At 49.1% G+C, this 25,490-nt stretch overlaps 1 protein-coding gene and 1 long non-coding RNA gene across 2 annotated transcripts in view; one reads left to right on the top strand and one right to left on the bottom strand.

The window, feature by feature from the left end:
- LOC148596399 (uncharacterized) overlaps positions 1 to 25,490 on the top strand; it is a 384,302-nt gene that overhangs the window by 94,802 nt on the left and 264,010 nt on the right. The window lies entirely within an intron of this gene.
- On the bottom strand, positions 5,724 to 6,706 carry FOXB1 (forkhead box B1). The gene has a single exon (XM_010214726.2). The coding sequence runs from the start codon at positions 6,684 to 6,686 to the stop codon at positions 5,724 to 5,726; it is 963 nt and encodes a 320-aa protein (XP_010213028.2). The 5' UTR covers positions 6,687 to 6,706.

The raw sequence follows: 25,490 nt of genomic DNA, 5'->3' as shown, positions 1-25,490 counted from the left end.
GATGCTGCTCTGCTTGCTGAGGACCAGTGGCAATGTGTGGTACAGAGGAGCTGCGCTCGAGTCAGTTGAGGAGGTGGTTGCCATTTGCAGATGGCAATGGGGCATTGCCGTTGCCTCTCCAACCACTCGCGTGTCCTGCTCAAGGGGCTGCAAGGGCCTGCAGGTGCTTTCTGGTGCCCTAACATTTACCAAATGTTTAAAGCAGAAGTTTTGGGCTAGGACACAGAATGCAGTAATGTTCAAGGATTCCAAAACAGGGGCTCTGGCACCTTTTTGTTTGCTTCATCTGAGTCCTTTATATATTTCATGTTTAATAGGTGGCCCAGGGACACTGGGAATGATAGGAATAAAAATACCTTGTAATTAGTATCTTATACTTTTAAAACATGGAAATAATGGGTGGGTGGGTGAGCAGTGTGGGGCCAAGAGGTTCTGAACTCCATTTGACAGGCTCTAAGCATCCTGGCACTGTTTCAAAGGCCGGAAAGGCGCCTCTTGCCATGGAGGCCAAGGGAGTCTGGCTTGGGAGCAGAAGAGAGTCCAAGGCTGGGGCCCAATCCTGCCCTCTTCTAGATCTGTTGTCTCTCCAGGAGCCATAGTAGCGAGCAAGGGGCATGGAGGCTGAAGCCCTTCCTAAGCCTGAGTGTTTTGGTAGCCTTTGGGAAGAACGCACATTCAGTTACTATTTACAAATAAGCCAGAGCGTGCGAGGGGCTGCTGCTGTTGGTGGCTGCTTGGGCTGGGGGTGTGGAAACGCTGTGAGTTCTCCTGTGCTGTGAGATTGTTCTTGGCTGTGATGTCTCTCTGAGGAGCTGCTCTAATTAATGCAAAATACTCCAGTTACTACTTAATAAATACTGAGGCCCTTCTCAATATTACAGGATCAAGAGCCTTTATTTAGCAGTGCCTATAGGGGAGGGGTGAGTTACTGTTTCCAACACGTGCGTGTGGGATGACAGGACCATGTCGCCGATTCCAAGGGAGCAGGACATGGCCCCTGCCTGAGTGCCCATGTGCTGTATCCAGCTCCAGCCACCTCGGGGCTCAGACTCCCAGCAGAGGATGGGTGACTGAAAGACCAGTTCGACTTAGAAACACTGCCCCAGGGAGGGGGCACCATGCCCAGGTGGCAGGCCGGGCGCAGGGCTCCCGGGCAGTCCCTCTGTGCGCACTGCGCCCTTGGTGCGATAGGCCACGCAGCACAAGCCCAGTGTGCAGCCCGCACTCCGCCTGGAGGTCCGGGGGCTGGGGCGACGGTGGGCGCTCTCCTTTTCTTTCTGCCTGCCTCTTTGTGAGTAAAAACATTATCCGTAGCCCGCGCTGGGCTCCGGTGTGATAAATCTGGAGCCTCTTTTTTTTTTTTTTTTTTTTCCTCCTTGTGTTGTATTTTTGTCAAGACAAGGGTGCCACTGCAGCTTGCACTGTAGCACAAACGAACCCAGGAAGAGAGAGGAAGATAAAATGAATTTAAATTCCAAAGGGGTTTCAGTGCTGGTTTCCTAGTCCCCGAGTCAGCAATGTGTTTGTGAAAATTCAGCCTTTTTGTCTCTTAGAAAAAAAGGGCTAAATCTACATCGGTGGCCCAGTCTAGGTTTGCTATTCTTTGCATTTTCTATTCAAGTGAATGAGAGTGAATGAAGTGGCCTGGGACCCTTTATTTGATCTACTCAATTGCATAAAGTGACAGAATTCTAATATATTTGTTTAATGCTCTTCAATGGGGCTTTCACTTTCTAGCTTGCAAATGAAGCCTCGATCTGCAAAGTTTTGTCCTTTTTTTTTCTTCCACCTCTTTTTTTTTCCTGGCAGAGAGACCATATTTCATAACTTGGGCCACGGTTTGAAGTGATTTCAAGAGGAGTTTTAGACTCGAAAAGTGGGAAATAAAGAAACAGATGTGAAGTTATTGTAAATTCTTATAGTGGGCTCTGGGGCTATTGTAAACCCACTGCAGGCGGTCCAAAGCCTCTCTTTTTCATGCTGTAATTGAAACATATTAATTAGATAATTTGTTGTTAGTTTAAAAGAAACAAATACAGCCCCTCCAAGGCTTCACAGCCCCGTTTTCTTTTTGTTAGTAAAAACAAAACTTAATATAAATGTCACTTTTTTTTAAGATTGAGAAATAATTCCGCACTGCAGCTGACTGCAGCTCTTGCCGCTTTCCCAAGGAGCCCTTGGAGGAAAGGCTTGCCCATGAAATCCCTCTCCTGGGTCGCTGGGATTTCTTTTCTCTCTACCTGGCAGAGCTGGTGCTTCCCCGCAAGGCGCGGCCCGCCCAGACCGAGCGGCGGCCGAGCGGGAGAAAACAGCCCGGGTGAGAAAGAGCCCAGTAGAGGAGTCGCTCCTGCGGGGTGGGGTCTTGTCACACGGCGAGGGGAAAGAGGAGGAAAAAAAAATCGCCTGGCAGGAGTGCACGTGCCTTGCACTGTACTGCAGCAAAAATGAAATGCGCGTGGCCAGCCAGGCTGTCCTGCCTTACCGCCCCCCCGGCTCAGGCGCTGCTTCCTCGAGAGCACTTCGCCTGCAACGAACGGTGTCCTTGCAGCGGGTGCGTTTAGCTCATACTGCCTTAGTTGCAAAAATAAGTACATAAATAAATAAGAATGAAAAGCGGCCCTAACAAAATCGGTGAAGCTGCCGCTGAGCTCGTCGAGGCTGCTTTCCTCGCTCCCCTCCGTCCCTTCCCTCCCCACTGTTGTGTCTTGCCGGTTTATTTCAGATCTGTGTTTATTGACATTGGACTTGAGCCATTAGGGAGATTTAACAAGTCAAAGCAGTAAATTCAAGCGCCGCGCTGAACTGCGCGTTTGTTTGCAGTGAGCATCTAAACATTTCCCCAAGTGCAGCGGGCGCTGCGCGAGAGCGGGACGAGCGGGCACGGAGCCGCCGAGCGCGCTGCGGAGCGAGGAAGCTCCTGCCCCTTTTGAAAATACTCTGCTTTGGGGCACAGTCTTTTCAGCTCATTATCTCAGCTGATTACTGGAGAATTTTAAAGTGCAGCTTCATCTTCTTAGCTGAGCTCTCATTTCGTCTTTGAGGATCTAACTGCTACATCTTAGAAAGTAGGAAGGCAAAGAAGAAAATCCTCCTCACTTAAAAAATGTAGGTCGTCGCCTGTTTAGGAAAAGTTTGTCGAGATATGTGTCCATTGATCTGGTGATAAGTTTTGAGTGCTTTCTTTAGCTGATCGTGTTGATATAATCGTGGGTTGGACTTGATGAATGAGTTCAGTTGTCCCCCATCTGACAAGCTTTAGCAGCTTCATGCATTTTAATCAGCCCAATGATTCATGTATTTTCCACCTTTTTTTTTCTTTTTTTCTCTCCTGTGTGTGGGATCCGTCCTCTTAAAAAAAAAAAAATCGCAACCGGATTAATTGCTCTCTACATGAATCTGAAAACTTTCGCTGTAAGTAGTGAAGGAAATGGGGGTGTTACTTGCTCTGTTTATGGTCCAGAACTTCAGATCGCGATCAGGCAGGGATAAATCTCCTTCAAATCCCGGAGGTAGAATTAGCGAAGCCTCTGCGTTCATTAGAATACAATGGCTGTTTCTTTTTAATAAGTCTTTAAGTATCCGCTTGTCCTATGACTGTTTTGTTAGCGCAGACCAATTTACTCATTTCCCTAGATTACTTGTATCGTTTCCCACAATTGCAGAATCCCTGCGAGATCCCTGCAAGAATTGAAGAGCCTTGTGAAAAGTGCTCGGGGTCCAGGTTTCCTTGTCACTTCATTGACCTTACTTTTAAAGAGTGGCGGTATATTGGTTTACAGAAAAAAAAAAACGAATAAAATGTTGAGTATTAACAGCTTCCAACCTGCCACTTTTTAAAACTGTGATTAATAAAGAGGGAGAAGTAGTAAGAGTAGTTGAAATAATTAACCATGCTTTAGGAGGCTTAAATCACAATTAAAAGACTACAGTGTTTTCTGGGTTTAACCTGGAAAAGAAAAAAAAAAGGTTTTCGTATACCTCTTGCTTGTAAGAAAAACAAAATAAGAAAAAAAAAAACGATTGACAAAAAAGTAGTATTCAGAGCCTTAGAAAGAAAAAAGATCAAGTTTTGGGGGGCGATTGATTTTTCTTTTTCTTTTTTTCTTTTTTTTTTTGTATTTTTTATGTTCACCCTATATTGTAGAATTTCACTAATCTTTATCCGTCCTAGAGAAATTTAACTGGAAGTAAGCGATAAATCTGCACCCACACATGCATTTATGCAATGTGTGTATATATTCAGTAGAGTTGTATATGATATTCAAATGTATATATGCATAAATATGCATATATAAAAAGGCAAAACACAGGAAAGCCCTTTATGTGTATTATTTCCTCGGTAACCCGCTGATAATGACTATTTTATCTAACATGTTGAAGTATGTTAATAGTTGTATTTATAGCAACCTCATGTGAATATGCTCTAGATTATTTAAATATTGAAATAGTGTCGTTCCTTTTTCACGAACTAACGCCCTTTTCTCATGTAAACTCTTGAAAAAGACAAATAAGAAACTAAATCTGCATTTACATATTTTAATGAGAAAATATTATTTGGACGACTAGATTCATAATTTAACGTAGACACTTTTTTTAACCTTTGTCTTAAAACACACATGCTAGGAACAAGAACATCAATATTTTAAATGTCATGCGTATTCTGTACAGGAAAAAGAAAGTTAAGTGGAATTTTTTTACAACTTCGATAGACACTGACTCGTTTTGTGGATGTTTTTTTCTTTTTTTCTTAACTTAAGCAGTTCACAACAGAACAACAGTTCAGTTTCCAGTAAACTACCTAAAACTAGAAAGGAGAATATCAAACAAAAGTGCATCTTACACATGTTCTCTTCATTCCTATAGACAAGCATTTACAGTTTCCGCAGCCCCTCGCGCGGCGCGGTGGCGCTCAGGACCCCGCCGCGCTTGGCACCTGCTGCTTCTACACCGTGTATTAGGGACTGGGGCGGCTTTTGCAAGCTGTGCTGAGTCATGTGCTTGGTAACGCGTTGATTTTTATTGTTAATTTGTTTTTGAGGTCTCAAGTAGATAGCTACAAAATCGGAAAATAATCCTCAGCTTCCCGACCCCTCCAGTTACTCAGAGATCACCAGACACATTATCTTCTCTCCCTTCCGCCTGCAGGCTGCAGGCAGCGCTCCCGTTAGCCCAGGTGCCGCAGCGGGGATCCCGGGGCTCCCCGTGCAGGCGCTAGTCCGGTACTTGGAGCGAGGCGGACGCTGAAACAGCAAGCCGCGGGCACCCGCCCAGGGCGAGCGCGCCTTGCCCGGGGCTTCCCCGCTCCTAGCCCTTTGGTACTTGGAGGCTAGAAGCGTCGCTGCGCTCGTGCTGGGGGACCGCAGCTCCCTCGCCGTTTCCGCTTTGAAAGAGCGGTCCCATGTAAAAAGGTTGCCCTTGGCCGGACAAAGGGAGAAGCGCTTTGGCGCCTGAGGCCCGAGGCGCTTCGGGAAAGGTGGGGCTGCAGGGGGCAGTTAGGATCTGCGCGGGCTCGCACCCCTCAGAGCGCAGAGCGGAGCCTGCCTTGGGGCCGCGAGACCGCGGGACGCTGAGGGAGAGCGCAGCCGAGAGCCGCTCGCATGGGCGGCCGAGCCTCGTCTTCCCGCGGGGCGCCGTCGCTGCTCTCGGGGACAAGAGGAGAGCGAGGAAGGCAGGAGCAAAGAGGGGAGGACGGCGAGGAAACTTGGAGGGCTCGGGGGCCGCGGTCAGTGCACCGCCACCGAGTGCAGGGCGGGCGCCGGGCTCGTGAGAGTCTCACTGGGAGTGGCCGGGCTGCTCTGGCTGGTGGCGGTCTGCGAGGACGTGGGGCTCAGGGAGGGCGGCGAGTTCGAGAGGATGGTGGGGATGGGCGCGGGCAGCGCAGGCAGCGCCGGCACCGCCGCGGGGGTGGGCTTGATGGGCACCGGGATGGCCGGCAGAGTCTGCCCGCCGTGGCAGAGCGGCTTGATGGGCACGCCGTACGCGCTGTACTCGCTGCTGGCCATGGAGATGGGGGTGGCGGTGTCGATCATGCCGGAGCTGTACATGTGCGGCCAGCCAGTGCCAATGGAGCTGCCCACCGTAGTCAACTGGTTGGGGAGGGGGTAGGCAGCTGGCATGGGCTGCATGGTGGAAAAGGCGAGTCCGCCGGGCATCTTGTACTCTCTGGCGATGATGTTCTCGATGGCGAAGGGGTGCTTAAAGCTAGAGGATTGGGACACGCCGAGGTTGTACGTGGACATCTGGGGCAGGTGGGTGCCGGTGGCAGCCAGCGCGCTGAGGCGCAGCTTGGCCTGCTGCTGCAGGTACTGCGCCGCGTCGGCCGGCTTGCTGGGCGCCAGGTGCTCCGACTTGAGCACCTTGAAGCGCTTGCGGCGTCGCAGGAAGCTGCCGTTCTCGAACATGTCCCCGCAGCTGGGGTGCAGTGCCCAGAAGCTGCCCTTGCCCGGCTGGTCGGGGCGCCGCGGGATCTTGATGAAGCAGTCATTGAAGGAGAGGTTGTGGCGCAGGGAGTTCTGCCAGCGCTGAGTGTTCTCTCGGTAGTAGGGGAAGCGGTCCATGATGAACTTGTAGATCTCGCTCAGGGGCAGCATCTTCTCCGGGGAGCTCTGAATCGCCATGGCGGTCAAGGAGATGTAGGAGTAGGGAGGCTTCTGGTCACTGTAGGTGTTTCTGCCCGGGCGAGGCATCTTCGCTAGGGGAGCCGCAGAGATCTGCAGAGGGGCAGCCACGGGGAGGGGGCGGGTGAGCCCAGGAGGGTTTACCCCGACGCGCGGCCGGGGCGCAGGGAGGGGACACGCAGAAGGGGCACTCCGGGGCTGAGCGGTGTCCCGCGCCGCCGGGAAACGCCGGGTCTTCCCCGGCCCGGCCTCGCTCAGTCCCGCAGCCCGGCGCTCGCCAGGTTACTAAAGCGCAGCCTCTGCCTCTTGGTCTTGGGGAGGAGGAGAAGGAGACCCCTTTCCTTTCCCTTTCCTTCACGTCCCCTCCTTTCCTCTCCAGCTCCCTCCCGCCCCACGCCGTCCCTACGTCTGCTCACCTTAAAGTTGCTGGAAGTTGTCAGTCTGCATCCGGGACGGAGCTGGGATTCGGGGCTTTTTCCCGACGCGGTCCCGCGGCGCCTCGCTCGCTCCCTGCGCGGCCACTGCTCCGTTTACTCCCGAGGAGGCAGCGCCTGGCTCGGTTTGGGGAGTCCTCCCGCACACCCCTCCCTCGGCTCCGCGGGCTGAATCAGCTTCTTTTACACCCCCGGCGGCCGGGCTGTAGCGGGGGCTTGATTGCTTCTCTGCAGCTGAGATGAGCTAAGTAGTTGCCTCCATGTCCTTCCTCTAACCATCTGATAGTTTTATGTGGTGACATGAGCAGAAAAGACCCCTGTAGAGGCGCTTCATTAATGTGCCACTTCTTCGCTATCATATGACAATCGCCTTGGGAGGAGGGGGAGGGGAGCGGGAGGAGGGGGCTGCAGAGAAAGGCATAATCTGGTTTCATTTACACCTATTTACATGGACACCTTGGGCCAATAGGAATCATTTCCATTTGAAGACAAGGCGAGGGGTGCAGAGGCTCCGCGAGCGGGATCGCGGCGCGCTGGGAGCCAGTGGCGGCTGCGGGGGAAGGTCCGCGCTAACCTCGCTGCGCGCCGCGCAGGAAGCCTGAGCTGCAATTCACACGTACCAAAGGAGCTCTCGAGCAGGGGGGTGTTTGACATGGAAATTGCCCGGCTCTGGTATTCTGTTTGTTCTACATTGTTACCTGATTTGTATTGTTGGCTAACTTAAGGCGAGTCCTTTTCCCCGTAAGGAGAGACTTTCTCTTGGCCATCTGCAGCCGAGCCCCTGCCTCGCCCGCACAGGCTACTCCGTCCCACCCCCGGACAGAGCTTCCTGCCCTCCCTGCGCTCGACCTGCGCCTCGGAGCACCTCCTGGAGCCCAGGGAGGGCTAAAGCGCGGAAGCCGCCTTAGAGCCGTCGGGCGCGGGCCTCGCGCGGGCTCCTGCCCGCTGCGGCTCCGCTCCCACAGGGGCAGCCGGGGTGTCTGGCGCTCGAGTGACCCCGTTCTCTGCTCTGCGTCCTTCCCCGGCGCCACGGCGCGATCCTGGAGCCGCCGCTCCGCCAAGCGCCTCGCTGCCAGGCGGCCGGGGGAAGCAGCCTCGGGCCCCGCGGTGCCCGGTCCCCAGGCGAGTGGGGCACGTTGGTGCGATGGATATTCCCGAGTGCATCCTGCCGCCCTAGAGCCAGAATAAAGGATTGTCTCAGCAACGGCAAGCCCTGAAAAAAAAAATCATTTGTGAATGCACAACCACTCCATTAACAGTATTTTCGGAGCTGGTCAATAACTCACCAAAACGTAACTTAAACACGATGAATTTAGGAGATTAAACAATTTCATTAATATTGAAATGGCTGCTGGGGCTGAACGCGCCCGCTTGAAATGCAAGCGCACGTTTTTCAATATTAACAGAAGTACTTGAAGAAAAGAATAATGTCACCTTCTTAATTCAGCAAAAATAGGCGGCGTGGGGGAGGGAGCGCCCGCCCGGGCTGGCTGGCAGAGGTGGCTCTGCGTGCGGATTAGTGGCCGCGCGGGGGGACACTTCCCATTGAACGGGGCTCTCTGGACTCCCGCCGCAGCTGGAAAGCGCCTTTACCCCCGCACCTAGACCCGGCGTGTGGCTGCTAACGGGGGTCGCCCTCGTTCCACTGCGGCTGCCCTTGGTCCCTAGCCGGCCGCAGTGGCGTTTAGCAAGAGCCGGGGAGGTAACGGAGACCCGTTGCGTATCCCCCGCGCAGAGCGGGACCCGGCTCCGAGGCTGGCGCTGCCGGGGCCGCTGAGCTGCTAGGGAGCCGGGCAGGGCAGGACAGGAGGATCCCTCTTCTGCGTGTAAGACAGAGGGCAGGGAGCCGCTGCCCGGCTCCTTTGGAGTTTAGTTAAGGACACTGCACGGATTCCTCCCGTGTTCCCTAGGTAAGCGGGCAGGAGGCTGCTGGCTTCGCATTGGGACCCCCCAAATAAGTAGGTTTAAGGGGACACCTCCCGATATATACTTCTTTTTCCCCCCGATCGGAATTTGTCTTCCAGCCCGGTTCATTCCTGGGATCCTTGTGGAAACGAGAGCTCAAGAGCAGCACGGGGCGTAAATAAAAGCCATAGGCTGACAAATTCTTTTATTCTTTCTTTTACTAGTACCTTTTACTTTCGAAGAAAGAATGAAAGAAAAACACTTAACGCTGGCGCAAACGGGAGCCTGTAGGCTGTAAAGTTAAAGAAAAAGCGACTTCCGTTGTCATTTGGTGCCGCAAGTGCCAGTGAGGGGTGTTGAAAGCGGCCGATTCCCCCGTGCAGAGAATGTGTGCAGGGGGGGCTCGGGCCCGCGGAGCACCCCACCACTCGGACTCGAAGTTTCACCTTGTCGTAGAGATGACACACAACACCTGGTAGAGCTGGGCAGAGGAGGGTTTAAGGGTAACTTTTAGCTTTTGCCTTTTACTTCGAAAGGCAACATTAGGGAGGAGGAGAGGGGGCGAGAACGAGTGCTTGCAAAGTGAATCCAAATCCATTGTGCAGAAAACCACAACAAATAGACGTTTTTCTGAAGCCTAATTCAAATAAGAAGCTCAGTGGAAGTATTGGGAAAACTGTATAAAATACACATAAGTCAATTATACCAGTGTGCAAACGGAATGGAAATCTATTTCGTGCGATAGCCATTCAGTCCCTCCGTGGAGCCCGGCGCGAACCACCTTTCTGCATGGAAGGTTTGCAATAGCTCCCTTTCCCACAAGCAGGACCACACACGTTTACAGATTTGGTAATAATTTATGCTAATTTTCCTCCATAAATCCACAATTCGCTTCAGTGGCAAGCGGGGCTGTTGAGAGAGGAAGAGGAGACAGAAAAGTGACAAATACAATATTGATTTTGAATCATTGTGGCTGGAGGCAGGTGTGCTCCTTTGCAGAGGGGAGGAGTGCGAGAGGGGCTGGGGGGAGAGGGGGAAGCCAAGAAGTTTTCCAGGGATAAAAAAAAAAAAAAATCCGCACGGTGCCGAAGAATAGCTCGCACAGCCTTGTTAATATTTACAAACCAGTTGGGAGAAAAGAGAAGGGAGGAGGAAAGTACCAGCTTCTTAGGGTTTCCTAGGCTGCGCAACACAATGCCGGGCTGTGAGCGAGCTTCCCCCGTTTTGCAAAGCCAACTCCGGGCTGCCGCTTGCGGCCGCGTTTCGTCTGAGTCTAGCTCTCTGGTTTTATTTATTAATTTATGTATTTATTGTAGCGGTTCCGTTTCCCCGGGGGCCGGCGGGGAGCAGGGCGCGCCGGGCGCCGCGCTGCTGCTGGACGCGGGTGCGGAGCGCCGCGCTGGGAACCGCGCCGCAGCGCGGCCGCCTTTGTCCCGCCGCACATTCTTTCCCAAATCTGCCACTTTGGCGTGAAAGTGCTTAGCGCCTTTCAAAGGGATTTTGTTCCTTTCGCGCTGAGCACTAAACAAACTCGCCCTGCCTGTCAGCGCGCAGCGAGACCTGTTCCCCAAACCCTGTTCCCTGGCTGTGCGGGGCCCTTTGTGCCTGCGGGGCGGGTTCGGCCCGGCTGCGACCCCCGTCCCGCCACTGCCCGGAGGCTCCGCGCCCTGCCCGCCTTCGCCGACGGGACTTCGGGCACCGCCAGCAGACCGGGACCTTGCTCGGTTGCGGCGCGCGCAGGGCTGACCCGGCCCCAGGGCATCTTCCTTCGACCATAGGCAGTGGGGCCGACGGGCCCTTTCCACGCCTGGCTTCGGGCCTGGCTCTCCCTGCCCTCGGCTCTGGCTTCCCCGGGGCTGGAGAATGCTCATCCGTCCCTGCCTGCCGGGGTCCCGGCACAGCCGCTTTGCCCTACGCGCTCCACCTGCCGTCGGGGCTAGATGCAAACCGCCCACTGCGGGTGCGCAACCTCCGCGCCCCCCGCCACTTCCGCGTGTCATCGCCTGTCCCCGAGGGGCCCCTGAGCCCCGTTCTGTTGCGGGTCCCCCTCGAGCTCCAGGTTACTGTGCTAAAAGCCGGGCTCTTCAGGAAAGTCCTTGCCTTCCCGAGCATGTCTCGGAACTTCTGGGCATTGTTGATTCGTTTATTTATTTGTTTGTTTATGTATTTATTTAGAGAAGTATCAGGTGAGGCCTTGCAAACTTTCTCTTTTTAATGTTCTCTTTTAAATAAAAAGTCGCGTTTCAAGCCACCCTCTCTCCTCTTTTTCACATTATAGGAAATATTGAAAATGCCACCTTAGTATTGAAGGGATTAACTTGCTTTTCTCCCAGCCCCTAACTCTGGTGTAAAGGGAGCAGTAGATCAACTGTATAATGTGTGCACTGTTTGGTCATTTGTACAAGCAGAACAAAGGTTGAGCTAAGCCAAATTGCATTGCACTTGTGAACCGAGTCCCAATTTGAAGTATCTTTTACAGCAGGGGGAATGAGAACAATTTCGTGTATGTCTAAAAGGGAATAACAAAGCCACTTTCTAGAGCATCTCAAAGTGAAGTAGTGAGGCGTGACATTCCCAGGGTGAGGAGGGACAAAGGCAGGGTCAGGGGGATGAAAAAGGGAATCAAACAGCCACTTTCACATGTCTGCCCTCAACTGCTGCACCTCTCCATAATAGGAAACAACTGTTGTAAAAAGGGGGATTGCTCCCATTCATTCAAAATAGCAAATGATAGCTAAACAACATTGTCAAAACTGAATCAACTTCTGTGCGGTACCACCCAGAAAAAGGTATTGTGTTTTGGTTAATAGCTGGGTGGAGCAAACTTGATTTTCTTTTTTTTCCCCTTCTTTTTACCTTATTAAAAAGGAGAAAAAGAAAAGAAAACTCATTTTGCTTGATAATTATATATATATTAATCGTCAGGTTTTGTCGAAGCCATGCTCATCTCACTGGTGCTTTCTTCCCTGTTCTGTTCTTGTCTTGCTGTTTGGCACAAAACAAGAAAGAAAAAAGCCCCTAAGGGGAAGGTTCCCTTTTTTTTTTCCCCCTGTGCAGAAAGGTGATGCAAAACACACAGGGACTGCAGCTCTTCCCCGAATTGCGGCTCTGAGATGCCGAGCAAAAGCACCTTCAAAAGACTTCAAAGTTATTAGTAACCCCGACATTTTGAGGTGGTTTCTATGGTAGTTGCTGATGTGGAGGCTGCACCCACAGGAGTACTGTCGTGCACGCTATTCTTACTGCCCCTCTTTAAAACCCGAGGTAGAAGCCGCTAGAGGAACTCGGACTAACGCAAACGTTAGGGGAAACATTTCCCCCATTGTGTGAAGCTGTTAAGGAGCTGGCATTTAATTGGGGTCTGAACTTCGGAAGCGCCGATTTCCCTGCTGCCCGGGGGCACGTTTTCCAGCAGGTCTTTAACTTCTCGCTTTAAGGCCGTGCGGCGGCGGGGCTAGGCTGTGTGACCGAGCGCGCTGCCCCTCCGCGCCGCCACCCACAACGCGCCCACAGGGGAGGCCGGGCCGCCCGCCGCGGGGGACGGGGCCGCCGCCTGGCCCGGCTGGGCCCCCCGATCGGCTCCGCGCCCCGGCCCCACGCCCGGCCGCGCGACCTGCGGCTCCGCGGCTGCCCCCTCGCACCGGGAGCCGCGCTCCTGCCTCCCATCCATCCGCCACTTGGCAGCGAGAAACGTATTAACCTTCTTTAATATTTCATTCCTGGAAGAGGTGCTTTGGATCTAACTTTAGACAAGATTTCCCCGCAGCGGTTTCTTTCCTTATTTTTTTTCCTCTGCCTTTATTACTGAGCGATAACTGTGGTCGTACAGCATTTAATCAGCTAAAGAGGAAAGTAGTATTTGATAGAGTGCTTTTTTTTTTTTTCTCTTTCCTTTGGCGAGGAAAGCTTTTGCATGGGAATGAAAGACATCCCGAGTGCAGAGTTTTGTGAGCTCTCGGAGATGGCTGGAAACCTTTTCTTGTCATTTCTTTGCGCGGAAAGTGTTTCCTTCTGCGCTCGCTCTCCCGGCCACCACCTGCAAACCTGAGGCGCCGGCAGCCTCCTGAGCGGCTGCGGCCCTTGCACGTGGCGGGCGCGGTGGCGGAGCGCGGAGCGGGCGCTAGGGAGGCACCCGCCGCCCTCCGCGGGCGCGGGGCCCGGCCCGCCCACCTGTCGCCGGCGCCGCGCGGGGCTGCGCGGGGCTGCCTGGGTAAACGGCTTGTGTATTTCACATTATCATCCCGCTATCTGCAGGCAATGTAGATTTTCTAAAGATCTAATGAATAAACAACCAGCAAGTGCTGGCGGTGTAATTTACATTGTTAATGCCTACATGTGTATAATAAATATGCATTTGTATGTCTTCAGATAAACTCTTTTCAGTTTCTAACCTGTGGTGATTTTTTTAAAGCTGTCCTTTGCAAGGAACCATTTTTCCCTTTCCTCTCCCGGGCTGACAGAGAGGGCCCACACTCGGTTTGCAGGGAAAGCCGGAATGAAACGGGAATGTCAGGTGTTGGCTCCGTGCACTGATGTGGAGGGGTAAGGCACGAGCCTCCAGAAACCGGGCTTCGAGGCGTGCCGTTTCCCGCAGGAAAAGTTTCGTAACGCAGTGCTTCCCTCCGTCTCCCGCGGCACGCCGAGGCAGCCGCTGTCCCCGCTCGCCTCTGTAGAGGGCATCCCTGACCAGCTCTCCCGCCTGCGCGCGGAGCCGGCGCCGCGGAGCGCGCAGGGGCCGCCCCGCTCCGCACAGCCGGTACCGCCACCGGGAGGCGAGGCCTTCGCTCGCTGCCAGGTGCTGGGGCTGACTGTCGGCGCTTGCGGCCCCTCCTGACTTCACCTAGGGAGGGATAAAGATTTTCTCCTCATTTTTCGCTACAAACCAGGTGCCACTTTCTTATCCCGCTTGATGGAAAATGTCTCATCTCCAGCGCGCTGGATCTGGCATACATTATTTTAATTAAGTCTATGGCGATTTACTTTCCTTTGAGATCCATTCCGCTGTGCAATTAGGAACGTATTGGTGCTAGCACATATGAATATTCAGAAGAGTGTCAATTAATTAGCAGACAGAGGAATCTCATTATGGTGCTCGAAACCCTTTTAGTGCTAAACAGAATTAAGGGGGCATTTGCCAATGTGCTGGATTAGTGAATATTTTACTACGCGCTCATTTAACTTCATTATCATAGCACTTACACTACACTCTGATTTTATTAATTAAATTGCTCATTAATTTATCCAGAAAGAGGGATAAAAGTTTTATGACGCCACAACACTTGCGTAGAGAGCTCCGCAAGCCGCCGCCCGCGCTCCGCCCGCATCCGCACACTGCGCGCACTGTGTTTTGCAGCCGTGAACTAGATACATTTTTATTTCCTGCAACCCTAGAGATAACTATAATATTGCAATTAGTGCGGCTGCAGCTAAGGGAGAAAGGCTCTAGCTGGGAATTTCTAGTATATGCTACGGCTTTCGTGTTTTTTTTTTTTTTAACTCTCCTCCACGTCTCGGGAATGGGGAAGCTCATGATACAATTAACCCCTTAGTCTCTGCGCGGTGTGCCGGAAGAAGAGGAGTGATCTCCTCCTTCCTGGGTTTCTGGACAGTCTTGATGCGTTTGGGAAGGAGGCAGAGCAGGAACCGCGCACGTTTCGCGGCGGCCACTTCCCCGCGGAAGCTGCTTCCCTTTCTCAGCACGAGCAGGAGAAGTGCGCGGAGTGGAAGGCAGCGAGCAGGTTCGCAGGATTACACCCATTTTCTAATTAGGCAATATTTGGATTCTCTTTATTTTTTCCAAGGAGCATTGTATTAGGAGCAGCTATTTAAAAAATGTCCGTGGGATATTGTGCTTTGCAAAAAACAAACAAAAATTCCCTCAGAAATGTTTAATATTAAATATTAATCAGATTTAAATTCAATAGCCATATCCTGCGACAGTTACAGATGTGCGGGAAGCTGTGGATAATCAGCCCTTGTGCGTCTTCACACAGGAGGGTTCGACCTGGTGTCAGGAGAGGCTCCGCCGAGGAAGGGGAAGGCACTGGGAATGTGTTTTAAAAGTCACCTTCGTTTCAATACTGAGCGTGGAATTTGCCCAAAAAGGTTAGAAAGACAAATATTAAATCTGCCTTCACAAAGGGAGCTGCTAAATAGATCCGAAATTAATATGCATGTAAAATTAATTAGCTGCATTTCATGACATCAAAATAAGTACCTGGGAAACAAGAATACCTTCCGGGCATTTGGAGCCATATGCTAGAATTACAGTTAATTGACTAATTACATAAATTAGGCATTAATTTTACAACACATCAAGTATAAAAGATATCTCAATTAATTGTGCGCAGATGAGGTTAAAGGGGCGGCGGGCAGGTGGCCCTGCTTGGGCCGGGCCGGGCCGCACTGCGCGGGTGCGGAGGCAGAGGCGGGGAGCCACGCCCGGGCGCCCTCGGCCCGTCACCGGCTCCGGGCACTAATTAACGCGCTGAGACCCCGGAAGCGTGAGTTCATTAAAATCAATTAGAGCGCTCCAAGTTGATTGGCTTTTGTCAGGGTGAACAGCCCGCGGCCGGCAGCTGTGTGCCCCCTCCTCCCTGTCGAGCCGCTGCCCGCTGCCCGGTACAGCCCGGGGTGCCCCACTGTGGGGCCGGGCTCCCTCTGCCTTGGCCCTACCGGCTTCCTTTGGGCTGCTTTCTGGGAGGAAAAAAAAAAAAAAAAAAAAAAGCATCCCCAAACGTGCTGTGCTTTCCACGGGAGGAAGAAAATACAGTTGTTAGGCAGAACGCCAGGGGTGGGCCAGCTTCCCGGGAACTTGGACGTTTTGCTTTTTACTTGGTGAGATCAAGTTTGAGTGTCAATGGAGATTGAAAACCTGAGGTAACACGACCCTGGGTGTGTGCTGTCATTGCCCCTTCCGAGTGCGGAGGTGCTCTGACCAAAGCCCAGCCCAAGGCGGCTTCCTCGCCTGCGCTCAGGGTGGCCTGGAGCTGCCGAAGGGCTGGCGGTGCCCTCCTCACCTGCCCGGGGAGGGAGGGTCCCGTTTCACCAGCCAGCACCCAGCAGGCTGCTGTGCTACTGGGAGCTCTCGTTCGATTTGGCAGTTCAGGCGTGAGGCTGGCTGGTTGTGCTAAAGTGCAGGAAGGCTTTTGAGCAAATTGGAGTAATTATATTTTAAAGGTTTAAATGGGAGAATCCAAACCAGCAAGGGAGCTCTGGGCACTGAAGAAAACCACAGCTGTGGAAAAAGGAGTGGAAAGACTTTCATGTTGTAGTGGAATGTTTGGGAAAGGACCGGCAAGTGACTTGCATTTATGTTAGGATGTATTGAGCATCACAAGATGCAGAAACACTTCCTACTCCCAATTTGTGGCAAGGTGACTTCTGCAAGGCCCAGGAAGCCTCCCCATGGGGCAAGGCACACAGCAGGCCTCTGCCTCCTGCCCCAGCCAGGACCCTCCCAAGGCCCTCCTCCGTCTCTGAGGAAGGCACAGGGGGCTCCTCTGGGGTCTTCAGCACTTTCCCAGCATCTCCCATTAGTTCTGCCTTACTAAAGTAAACAAAATTTGGCTTTGAAATTCAAGATCCTCCCCCCTTTGTAAATAAATGCTCCATACAAAGTGGGCTGGCTGCATTAGTTACAATATAGCTTGACTGCTGATGGGCTAGAAAACGGATGAAAACCTGCCACACGCCTATCTTTTTATTGAGACAAAATGTTCATTTTGATGTAGCCGTTTTGTGCTGTTGCCAGATGCTGAAGGTACTTGAGGGAGATGTTGACAAGTGGATAATTGTCAGCAGAACTAAAACAGACACTTTGTTTACGGTTGAGCATGATTAATTGAGAGTAAATAAAACAGCAGCTCTGTTCATAAACTCTCTCAGCAGCTCAAGTTCAAAAAGAGGCAGCATACTGCAGAAAGGAATGAACTGAACTTGTCATTGTTTCTGAGGAAAGGATCATACACAGAGTCAGTAACTTAGAGCGGTAATTAGAACGCACGGTGCAGTGTGGGGTACCAGTCTCTAGGTTTTGAGCCACATGGTTTCCTGCCCACTTCTTCTCTCTGCTGCTTTCTTTAAAGAGGGAAGTTATGTGGCTGAATGCTAGAAAACTGACAAGTTTCAGTGTTAATAGTAAAATATTAAGTGAAGCTGTAATTGTCCTTTCTACGTTATAATTTAATGTTGCTAAAGAACATTTCAGTTTTTCTAACAGCAGTGAGTTGCACAGATTAATGATGATGGTCAGTGAGCCCCAGGTGTAGTCGGCAGTTTCTTTGTAAACCCAACTATGTTTCTAGTTGTATCATATAGCAATGTAACAATATACATTTACCCAGAAATGTACAGAAGGTGGCATAGTTAGTACCTAAGTGATACTTACGCTGCTTAGACAAGACAGATGCTACAGCTCAACCGGAGGGTTGGGGAGAAATAGCATTTACCTATTCGGAATTGGTAATGTGGAATGTGGTGTTTGGGCATATCTTTCTCAAAATTATCATTTCCCTCCTCTCCTGTGTGGTTGATCCACCGTGAAGCCACTTCCTGTGAATTATTCTTCATTTAATGAATAGGAGCTCTACTAGGAGACTGTTGTAAAATGCTGCTTAGCCTCCCCAGTGTGTACCATGCTTTTCAGCAAAGTCTCTTCATGTATATTCATCCTTCCTGCCTCAGTCCTGTCCTTGGGTGGTTTGCAGCTTCTAAGAATGACATATCCATGTGTCTGTGTGTTGCCAGTGGGTGTTGAACCAATTCCTACATATATTGTGACTGCTGGCTGCCTGTGTGAGAGACAACCGCTTGTCCTGCCAGTAGTGAACGAGAGGTAAATTGTTCTCTTCTTCACTGAAGACTGTTGTGTGTTTCCAAGTGAATCAATAGACTGCATCATACAGGGGGTAAATTTGGGGGTGGGAAGAGGGTATTATCTCAACTTTTGGCTTTAACTTTGGAACAGAAGGGCTGGTGGCAGCATTCTGTGCCCTTGGTGAGGAAAGCCCATGAGAATGAGACTGGTAGTCATCTTGTTAGGAATCCCTGAGTAGTGGTAGGGCACTGCTCATCTGCTAGAGCTAGATCCCCTTAGAGAGAGGGGAATGCTGACGAGTTTGCAAGAGGTTGCCTGTGATATGCATTTATATGCAAATAATGATCCTGTTCTGCACTCCGGGGGCCAGTCACGTCACCATCCTCCTGTCCAAAGCCGTCCCTAGCACCGGGGCTGCTGGGGCAGTGCACACGTGCAGCGTGGCTTGCAGCCTGTGCAGGGAGCGCGCCGTGCCGCACACGCCCTCAGAGCCGGCACGCGCAGCGATGCAGGCTTCCTTGCGCATGCACGGTGACCTGCTGTTTCTAGCATTTCTCCTGCGGCTCGCTGGCTACTGGGCTCCTATCCAAGTGAGACCTTTGGTCTTGGACCTGTGCCTCATAATACTGATTTATTCTACCTGATCAGTGGCTTTTCAGGTTCTTTAATTAGGGCACATTTGGACAGTTTATCTTATCATAGCCAACAGGATTTTTTATTTTTATTTTTCCTTTGAATCCCTCTATATCTATAATATTTCTCAAGTTCCTTCCAAAGCCTTTTCCTTTCTCTTTTCTTCTTCTGCACCAATGACTTTGCTCTGCCCTTCCCTCGTCTGGAATGCGCCTCTTCCTCTGGAGCATATGCTTGTCTAAGCTGCAGCAGTTGTTGCTTGTCTGTGCAGCTCAGAAGTGCCCCAGGATGCTCCCCAAAGGCTGCAGTACTTCAAAGGAGATGCTGCAGGCTCACAGCAGCCAGAAAACAGGCGCTTGGGGTGCTTGAGGCCCCTAAGGTGGCTGCTGGCATGGATGTAAGAGGAAAAGCTCCTTTCAAGGAGCAGCTTTGGAGTTTCCTTCTGTACGGGGGCACTGGGCACTTTGGGGACAAGGCAGCATGCCAGGTTCCTCTGTGCAGGTTGTGAAGAGCTTTCCAGAAGCTTGAGCAGCTGTGTTGAGAACTCCTGGGTGGGTCAAAGCAGCAAGGGAAGGCAAAGAGATTGAAAGCGTTATCTGTTCTGCTGCTGGTAGACTTTTCAACCCTTGGGGTATTGTTATGATTGCATATGCTATCTTTAACTGCACTGTTATTTGTAGTGATGGTGGTAGGTGTCAGCTCCCCAAACAGGATTCTATATTTAGCTGCAAGGCAGAAGGAAGGAGTATTTTCCATAATAGTGTCAGCTTTGTGCCTTTACTCAAAGTCATTTTCACCTGAGAGTCTCTGACCAGATAGATGTTCAGAGATGATGAATTCCTTTTGCCGACATTCTTGGTGTAACTTAACCTAGCACCTTCATGAATGGTTCTCTAATAAAGACAGAGAACTACCAGGCAAAAAACAGGCCAAAGGCAGAAGCTTCTAGTTCTGTTGGTGTTTGTGGAATGGAGTCGTTGGATGAAAGATAATGATCTCCCTCATCCACGGACTGCACATGGCTTTTGAGTGAGGAAGTGCTCAATCAGTTTGTTTATCACCCAGGGTCAATAGCTGTGCTGCTCAAACCTACAGGACTGTCTATTAAAAATTACCATAAATTTTATAGGTGCAGTACTGTTCAGCAAATGCTGATAAGGCTCAGTTACCACATGATACATTGCAGTAATGCCTAAAGGTCCAAGCTGTGTTCAGGTCTCCCTATTGAAGACAACACATAGTCTTATACCCTCCTGCTTCACCAAGAAATTTTCAGCTGCTGTGATTGGGCTGTTGTGCTGCACTGACAGGAAGTGTGAACTGGATGTTTCAGTCCAGCTGGCCCAGGAGACTAAATGTGTCGTTTTTATGGTGTCCTGTTAGTAACATACTCCTGAGAATTGCAGGCAGAACTGACAGGTGAATGTAGGGGATCCTTTTCTCATGGTCAAAACTAGTGGATTCTGAAGGCGGTTCTTCTCCGGGCACAAACCTGGAGGCAGTTTATCAATTAGTGCCTCGTTACCGGGAAAGACCTTGATCTGGATTCAAGATTGAAAGAAAGAGCTGAAGTCATGAAGGTCAGTGTGGTTGTTGACACAGAGGGCCATGTGCTCATCTGCTGGGTTTCCTCATAGCTAGCTGCCCAGGTACATTTTTACAGGTAGACTGTGAGTGCCATATTTATGGTATACTTCATATGCATGTGGTATTAATTCAGTAGATTTGTAGCTATTAAAGTCTGATTTTGTAATATTTATCTTACTGTGTATTCTCTTTGTGTGGGAACCGACTGTCTTCCTATACATGAGATAATTTTTTTATGCAAAACATATTTTTTTAAGAGACATTTTCAAGAGGAGTTTGTATGTGAAAATCCTGAGAGGTAGCACAGTTTGCCTTTTGCATTCAGTATATGTAAGTTTGTGTGTATTTGAAGAGTAGAACTTTAACTTCGTTGTCATTAATGGTCAGAATTGTCATGGCAGTAGTATTTTACAAGTCAGTTATACATAAAACATTCTAACAGGATTATTAGAAAGTATTAAAATGCTTGAGAATATATGTGATACAGGAAGAGGCACAAAATTGCTGTGTACTTAGTGTGTATAATGTGGCTTGCTCAATTTGTTCCTGGCCATTCATAGGAGAGTACATTTTCTCTTTTTAATTGCACAAGATGACAAGACCTTTTAATTAAGGTGACATCTATAGTATTCATATACTGCAAAACCCACAAATGACTAAAACTTAATAGCTTCATAAAAACTATGGCTAAGGCTTTTACCAACACTGCAATCACAGGAAAATGCTCTAAATCAGCCACCTCTGAAGTGAACGTATGCCTGCACAGAGAGGCAGTGAAACGACTGCCTCTGAGAATGGTAGCTGCTCCCTTTTACACAAATAAACCCTGTGTGATTTTTATGATTATAGTCATAAAGTTGGTAAAACACTTTTTGTCTGTCTCTTCAGGTGTATCTGCACTCCCCTGTCAGAACTGTGTGACGGTGGTGACGTCCTAGGCTGCCAGGTAGGAGAAGCTTCTGCGAAGAGAGGGCAAACGACTGTTCATCACTCAGCTTTCCCCAGAGGCCTCACTGGGCCCCAAGGGAGTTCCACGTGTGCGTAGATGTGCGGGAGCAGGCGGGCGGCGCTGTGGGGAGCGAGCGGGAGGCAGGCGCCGCGATTCCTCCCGGCGGGACCTGGCCCTGGAAGCCGTGCGGGCTGCGCTGTGGGAGGGCTGCTGCTGTAACGCGAGCACAAGCCTTCCGTAAGGCTGTCTTCACGTAGGCACGTTATTCTGCGTCGTCCTCTTTTCCTTACCATGTGAGTCTTACATTTGCTGGGCTGATAGGTGGTGGTGACCCTCCTACGTTGTCCCTGCTTCCGAGGAGGCCACGCTGCAGGATGCCAGAGATCCTAGGAGGTCACATTCAGCTCCTGGCATGGGATGTGCTGCAGCTGCGTGTTGCCTGGTTTTACCCTAGTAACTCCAGTGTCAATGCAGATGGCTCCTGGCCTTTTTAAGGGGGTTTATATTTCTTTCTTTGTATCTTTTTATTTCTTTCTGAAACACAGAGGAATATTATGCATGTAAGGTCATTTTTAAGCAATATATATTTTTTTTTCCCCCATCATGTTCAGTCTATGGCAAAAGCACTTCTGTGTATATAGCAGGCAGGCATTTTGTAGGTATTTCTTTTACCACAGAGTTAGATACCTAACAGTTTGTTTTTAATCATACTCTTGTAATGCACAGATTTCCTTGAGCAGTCCTTGATATCAATTAAAAATAAAGCAGATTGTATAATTCAGTATTTCCTTTGGGATTTGTTTGGAAAGTGATGTGATTTTTTTTTTTAACCTTATTGCTAAAAATACTGCATTGTTTACACGATAAGTATTTAAATAATTTAAAGATGCTGTTCCAAAGAGAGACCTTGTTAGAGTGAAAAGTGCTTTTCTGTGAGAACCTCTTGCAAGACAGAGAAGCAGTGAGTAAACAGAGGAAGAAGAAGGAACCTTAACTGTGGTAACATTTAATAATGCTAAAATTAATGGTACTGATCATGTGTGGTTTGATATTAGTGACCTCTGCTCACGGAGGGTGTTTCCTTTGTTGTCAGGTTCAGAGTCCCGCTCACGTTCATTTGTGGGTGTGAAAGCACTCATGTTGGGGCCAGTTCTCAGGGTTGTGCCTTGCAGGGCTTCATGTGGCTGCTGGGCTGGCTCTGCAGGCCAGAATGTCAGTTCTGCAGCTGAGGATGCTGCAGTCTGCCCCTGAGCATTGCCTGCGTTAGCATCTGGGTCTCCTGACACAGGAAAAGTTGTGTCACCTCAGTGCTGCACCTGCCATGCCGCTTCCTGTGGCACGCGCAGCCACCAGGGCTTGCTCCTGCCTGGGCCTTGCGTGTCCCAAAGGTGGCATCACAACTGTGTTTGGTAGATGGTAAGATAGCCCTGAAAAGTCAAGGGATTTAAAGTAGCATAAAGCTGTTTAAGCCCATCTCCAAGCCCTTTCTTAATGAAACCAAGCATGCAGACCATGTCTAGTGGTACTTTGGAGTACAGAGAAAATAGCTAGGTTGTTTTGATGAGCATCAGTGCGGTAACTCCATCACATCTGCACTGAGCTCTGAGAATACAAAGTGGAGTTAAGTCCCATGCATTCTGGAAGAGGTCCCCCCCACTTCGCTCTCTGGACAGATTCACTGCCTTTATATACCCATCGTGTGAGTGGTATTTGTCATGGCATTTGTCGGTCTGCCACATGCAGATCATCCCTCTGCACAAGAGAGAATCTAAACTAGATGTGGAGAGGGATAGACAGAAAGATGTATATGGATCTTCACAAAACATGAGTGCTTATGTGAGCCCCATGTCATTAAAGCACTTTGACTTGTGCTTAATCAGTTCATCTGTTAAATGACTTGCAAGCATGGGCTTAGACTTAATCCTGCAGATGAAAGCATGTATGGTAATTGTTGTTCTAAACAGAGCTCTGTTCCCAAATGTCATTTCCACATTGTTCAGGTGTTTGGCTTTTCTGCACCAAGGGAAAAATAATAAAAAACAAGTAAAATCATATATCAGCTAGGTTGTAGCTGTGATTATATGAGGACCTGGGCAGGTTTTTAGGGAGAGGCAATAAATTAGACTAGCTGGTATCATTGAAAAGAATCACATGAGCATAAATGATGTGTTCTGTTTGTGTGATATTTCTGTACTCAGCATGTTGCCAAAGCTCATTCTTGCCCAGGTATCAACACTGGTAGAAAATAATATTGGTCACATTGTAGGAGCTTATGTTAAGGAAAAGTCACTTCTTCTAAAACAGCCATGTATCCAGTGGTCCAAATATTGTGAGAACAAGAGGAAAGCATAATTGTTTCCCTGTTGGAGCCAATCCTGCATGGCTGAGGCAATGAAACCTTCAGACCCTTGCGAAGGTTTTACAGCCATCTGCGTTTACAGTTTTAGTGAGGTTTGGAGGGTGTTCGGTGCCCTGTAGGATCAGTGACTGTCCCTGTATAATTCAGGATCATATCTTGTACCTAGGTTTTGTGTAGCTAGGAAAAGATCTGCTTTTATGGCACCCAGTACAGGGAAAAAAATGAGATTGAACTTGCAGGTGAAGTGGATTGTGCATTTAGAAACAGATTTTTTTTTCAAGACACTGCTCTGGGTACCAGAGTAAAGTGAGCTATCTGTTCTGTGCGGTGTAGCAGGGAGTGAGCCTGCATGCAGGAAAAATACAAAAATGAAACAAAATCCAGAGTCCAGTGTTGCGGTGTGAACCTGTGCTGTGGTTTTTGACGCTATTAAACCAGTGTCAGTGCAGGTTCTGCACTGGGATCAGCCTAGGTGCTCCAGCTAGGCAGCTGCTCTGTTCAAGATCCAAGTTAGTGAAGAAGTGTCCTGTTACATGCAAACTCATCCAAGTTGTTTTGTTGTGGGAACTTTTTTTTTTTTTTTCATTCCAGGAAATAGAACTGCTTCTTGCTTATGCCCACCTAAATACTGCCACTCTTGAAATTGCCAGCAGTGAAAATGCATTTCTTTGCATAAAAACTGCTACAAAACAGTGCTGCAAAACTTTGCCGCAGAAATACCGTGTTTCTTTCTTTCTTTCTTTCTTTTTTTTTTTTTCCTCTCTCTGACTATAGGGTCACCTTAAGCTTGATGAACTTCTGCAGCTGGGGGAAGCAGGAGGAACATGTGGATAAAGCTGTCTCTGGGGATGCAGTTTCAGTGAGTAAGTTCACTTTAGGCATGAGTTTTTGGTAGAATGATTTGATTCCATTTTCTAATGCAAAATTCGACAACAGTAAAACACCTTCACTATCTAATCCTCCACTAGAGAAAAATATCAAAATCTCTCTCTTTTTTTTTCCCTCTTCCTAGAAGAGCTAGCTGGCAGAAATTTTGAAAAATGTGAATTCCCTTCTTGATACTAAGTCACTTTGTTGATGAACAGTGCTCCCAGCAAAAACTGGGGATGGTACCAGACAAAGGAGACCTGGCATCATTATCTGCATTAAATATCAATAGTTGTGCTTTCTTTCTTATCAAGTGTATAACCTTGTGTGTCCTTAAAGTGTAAAAACAAAACAGACACCACCCTAAGGACACCTGGGACTGCACTTCTGAGAAGCAAAGAGAAATAAAAAGATTTTATTAAAATATTATGAATTATTGTTAACATATATTTACATAATTTAATTCATCCTCGGAAACATCTTAGAGAATTAAATATTATATATCTGTAGTCATGAAGTCAACCTTTAATTTCATCATTTCAGTGCTACAGTCCAACAGTACATTATCTACATGTTTTGGGAGAATTATGTATTTTGTGCAATAATGAGACAGCTTATGTTTCTGAAAGACATGTAACTAGATGGAATGGTATTTTTGGCTTGATTATGTAGTTCATCCTTGAATTAGAAGGAGCATTTCTGTCCCTGAAAGATCCTTTTCTTTGAGTGTGTCGTCTGTAATATTACAGCTAGTGGGGTAAGCAGATTGGGTCGATAGTGTTACTTAAAAATGATTGCTGTGTTAGTAAGTGGCATTTATGCTTTGATATTTCTATTGAATACTCCTTTTGTTAGGAGTGCTTAACTTAGAAATGATGTAGTTATACTATTAAGATAAGAAAATTGAGGTTACTTTGCCTCTATTCTTGAGAAAGCACAGTCTCCTTTATTTTTTCGGTTGAGCTAGAGCTATAATACTTTCATAATTAGCAGCTATCAATTAAATAAGAGCTTCAGACCCTCTTGATCAATTATTTCCACAATCAGTATTTTAAATGGAAAACTCTACTGAGAGTCTGATGATGCTAATGGGAGTGAGGAGGAAAACAAAACCCAAAAGGCTTTTGCTTATTGAGAGCATCTGCTGTAGGAAAGGTATAACGATGCCTTCTAGAAAAAAAATAATTTATCACAGGACCCATTACTAGAAATAAAATCTGACAGAATCCTGGAGTAACTCTGAAGGCAGAGAGCTAAAGCCCTTTGTGTACCATATACAAGTGACTTCCTGGACTTCTGGTAAAATCCCTGTGTTTATTCA

Source organism: Tinamus guttatus, unplaced genomic scaffold (assembly GCF_059628265.1).
Source record: "Tinamus guttatus ecotype Peru unplaced genomic scaffold, ASM5962826v1 Tinamus_guttatus_pri_ptg000004l, whole genome shotgun sequence".
Lineage (NCBI taxonomy): Eukaryota > Metazoa > Chordata > Aves > Tinamiformes > Tinamidae > Tinamus > Tinamus guttatus.
This window is presented reverse-complemented; position numbering and strand designations above follow the sequence as displayed.

Bases quoted from the DNA above. Each gene is read 5' to 3' on its own strand.
- FOXB1 (XM_010214726.2), bottom strand. From the start codon at position 6,686: ATGCCTCGCCCGGGCAGAAACACCTACAGTGACCAGAAGCCTCCCTAC.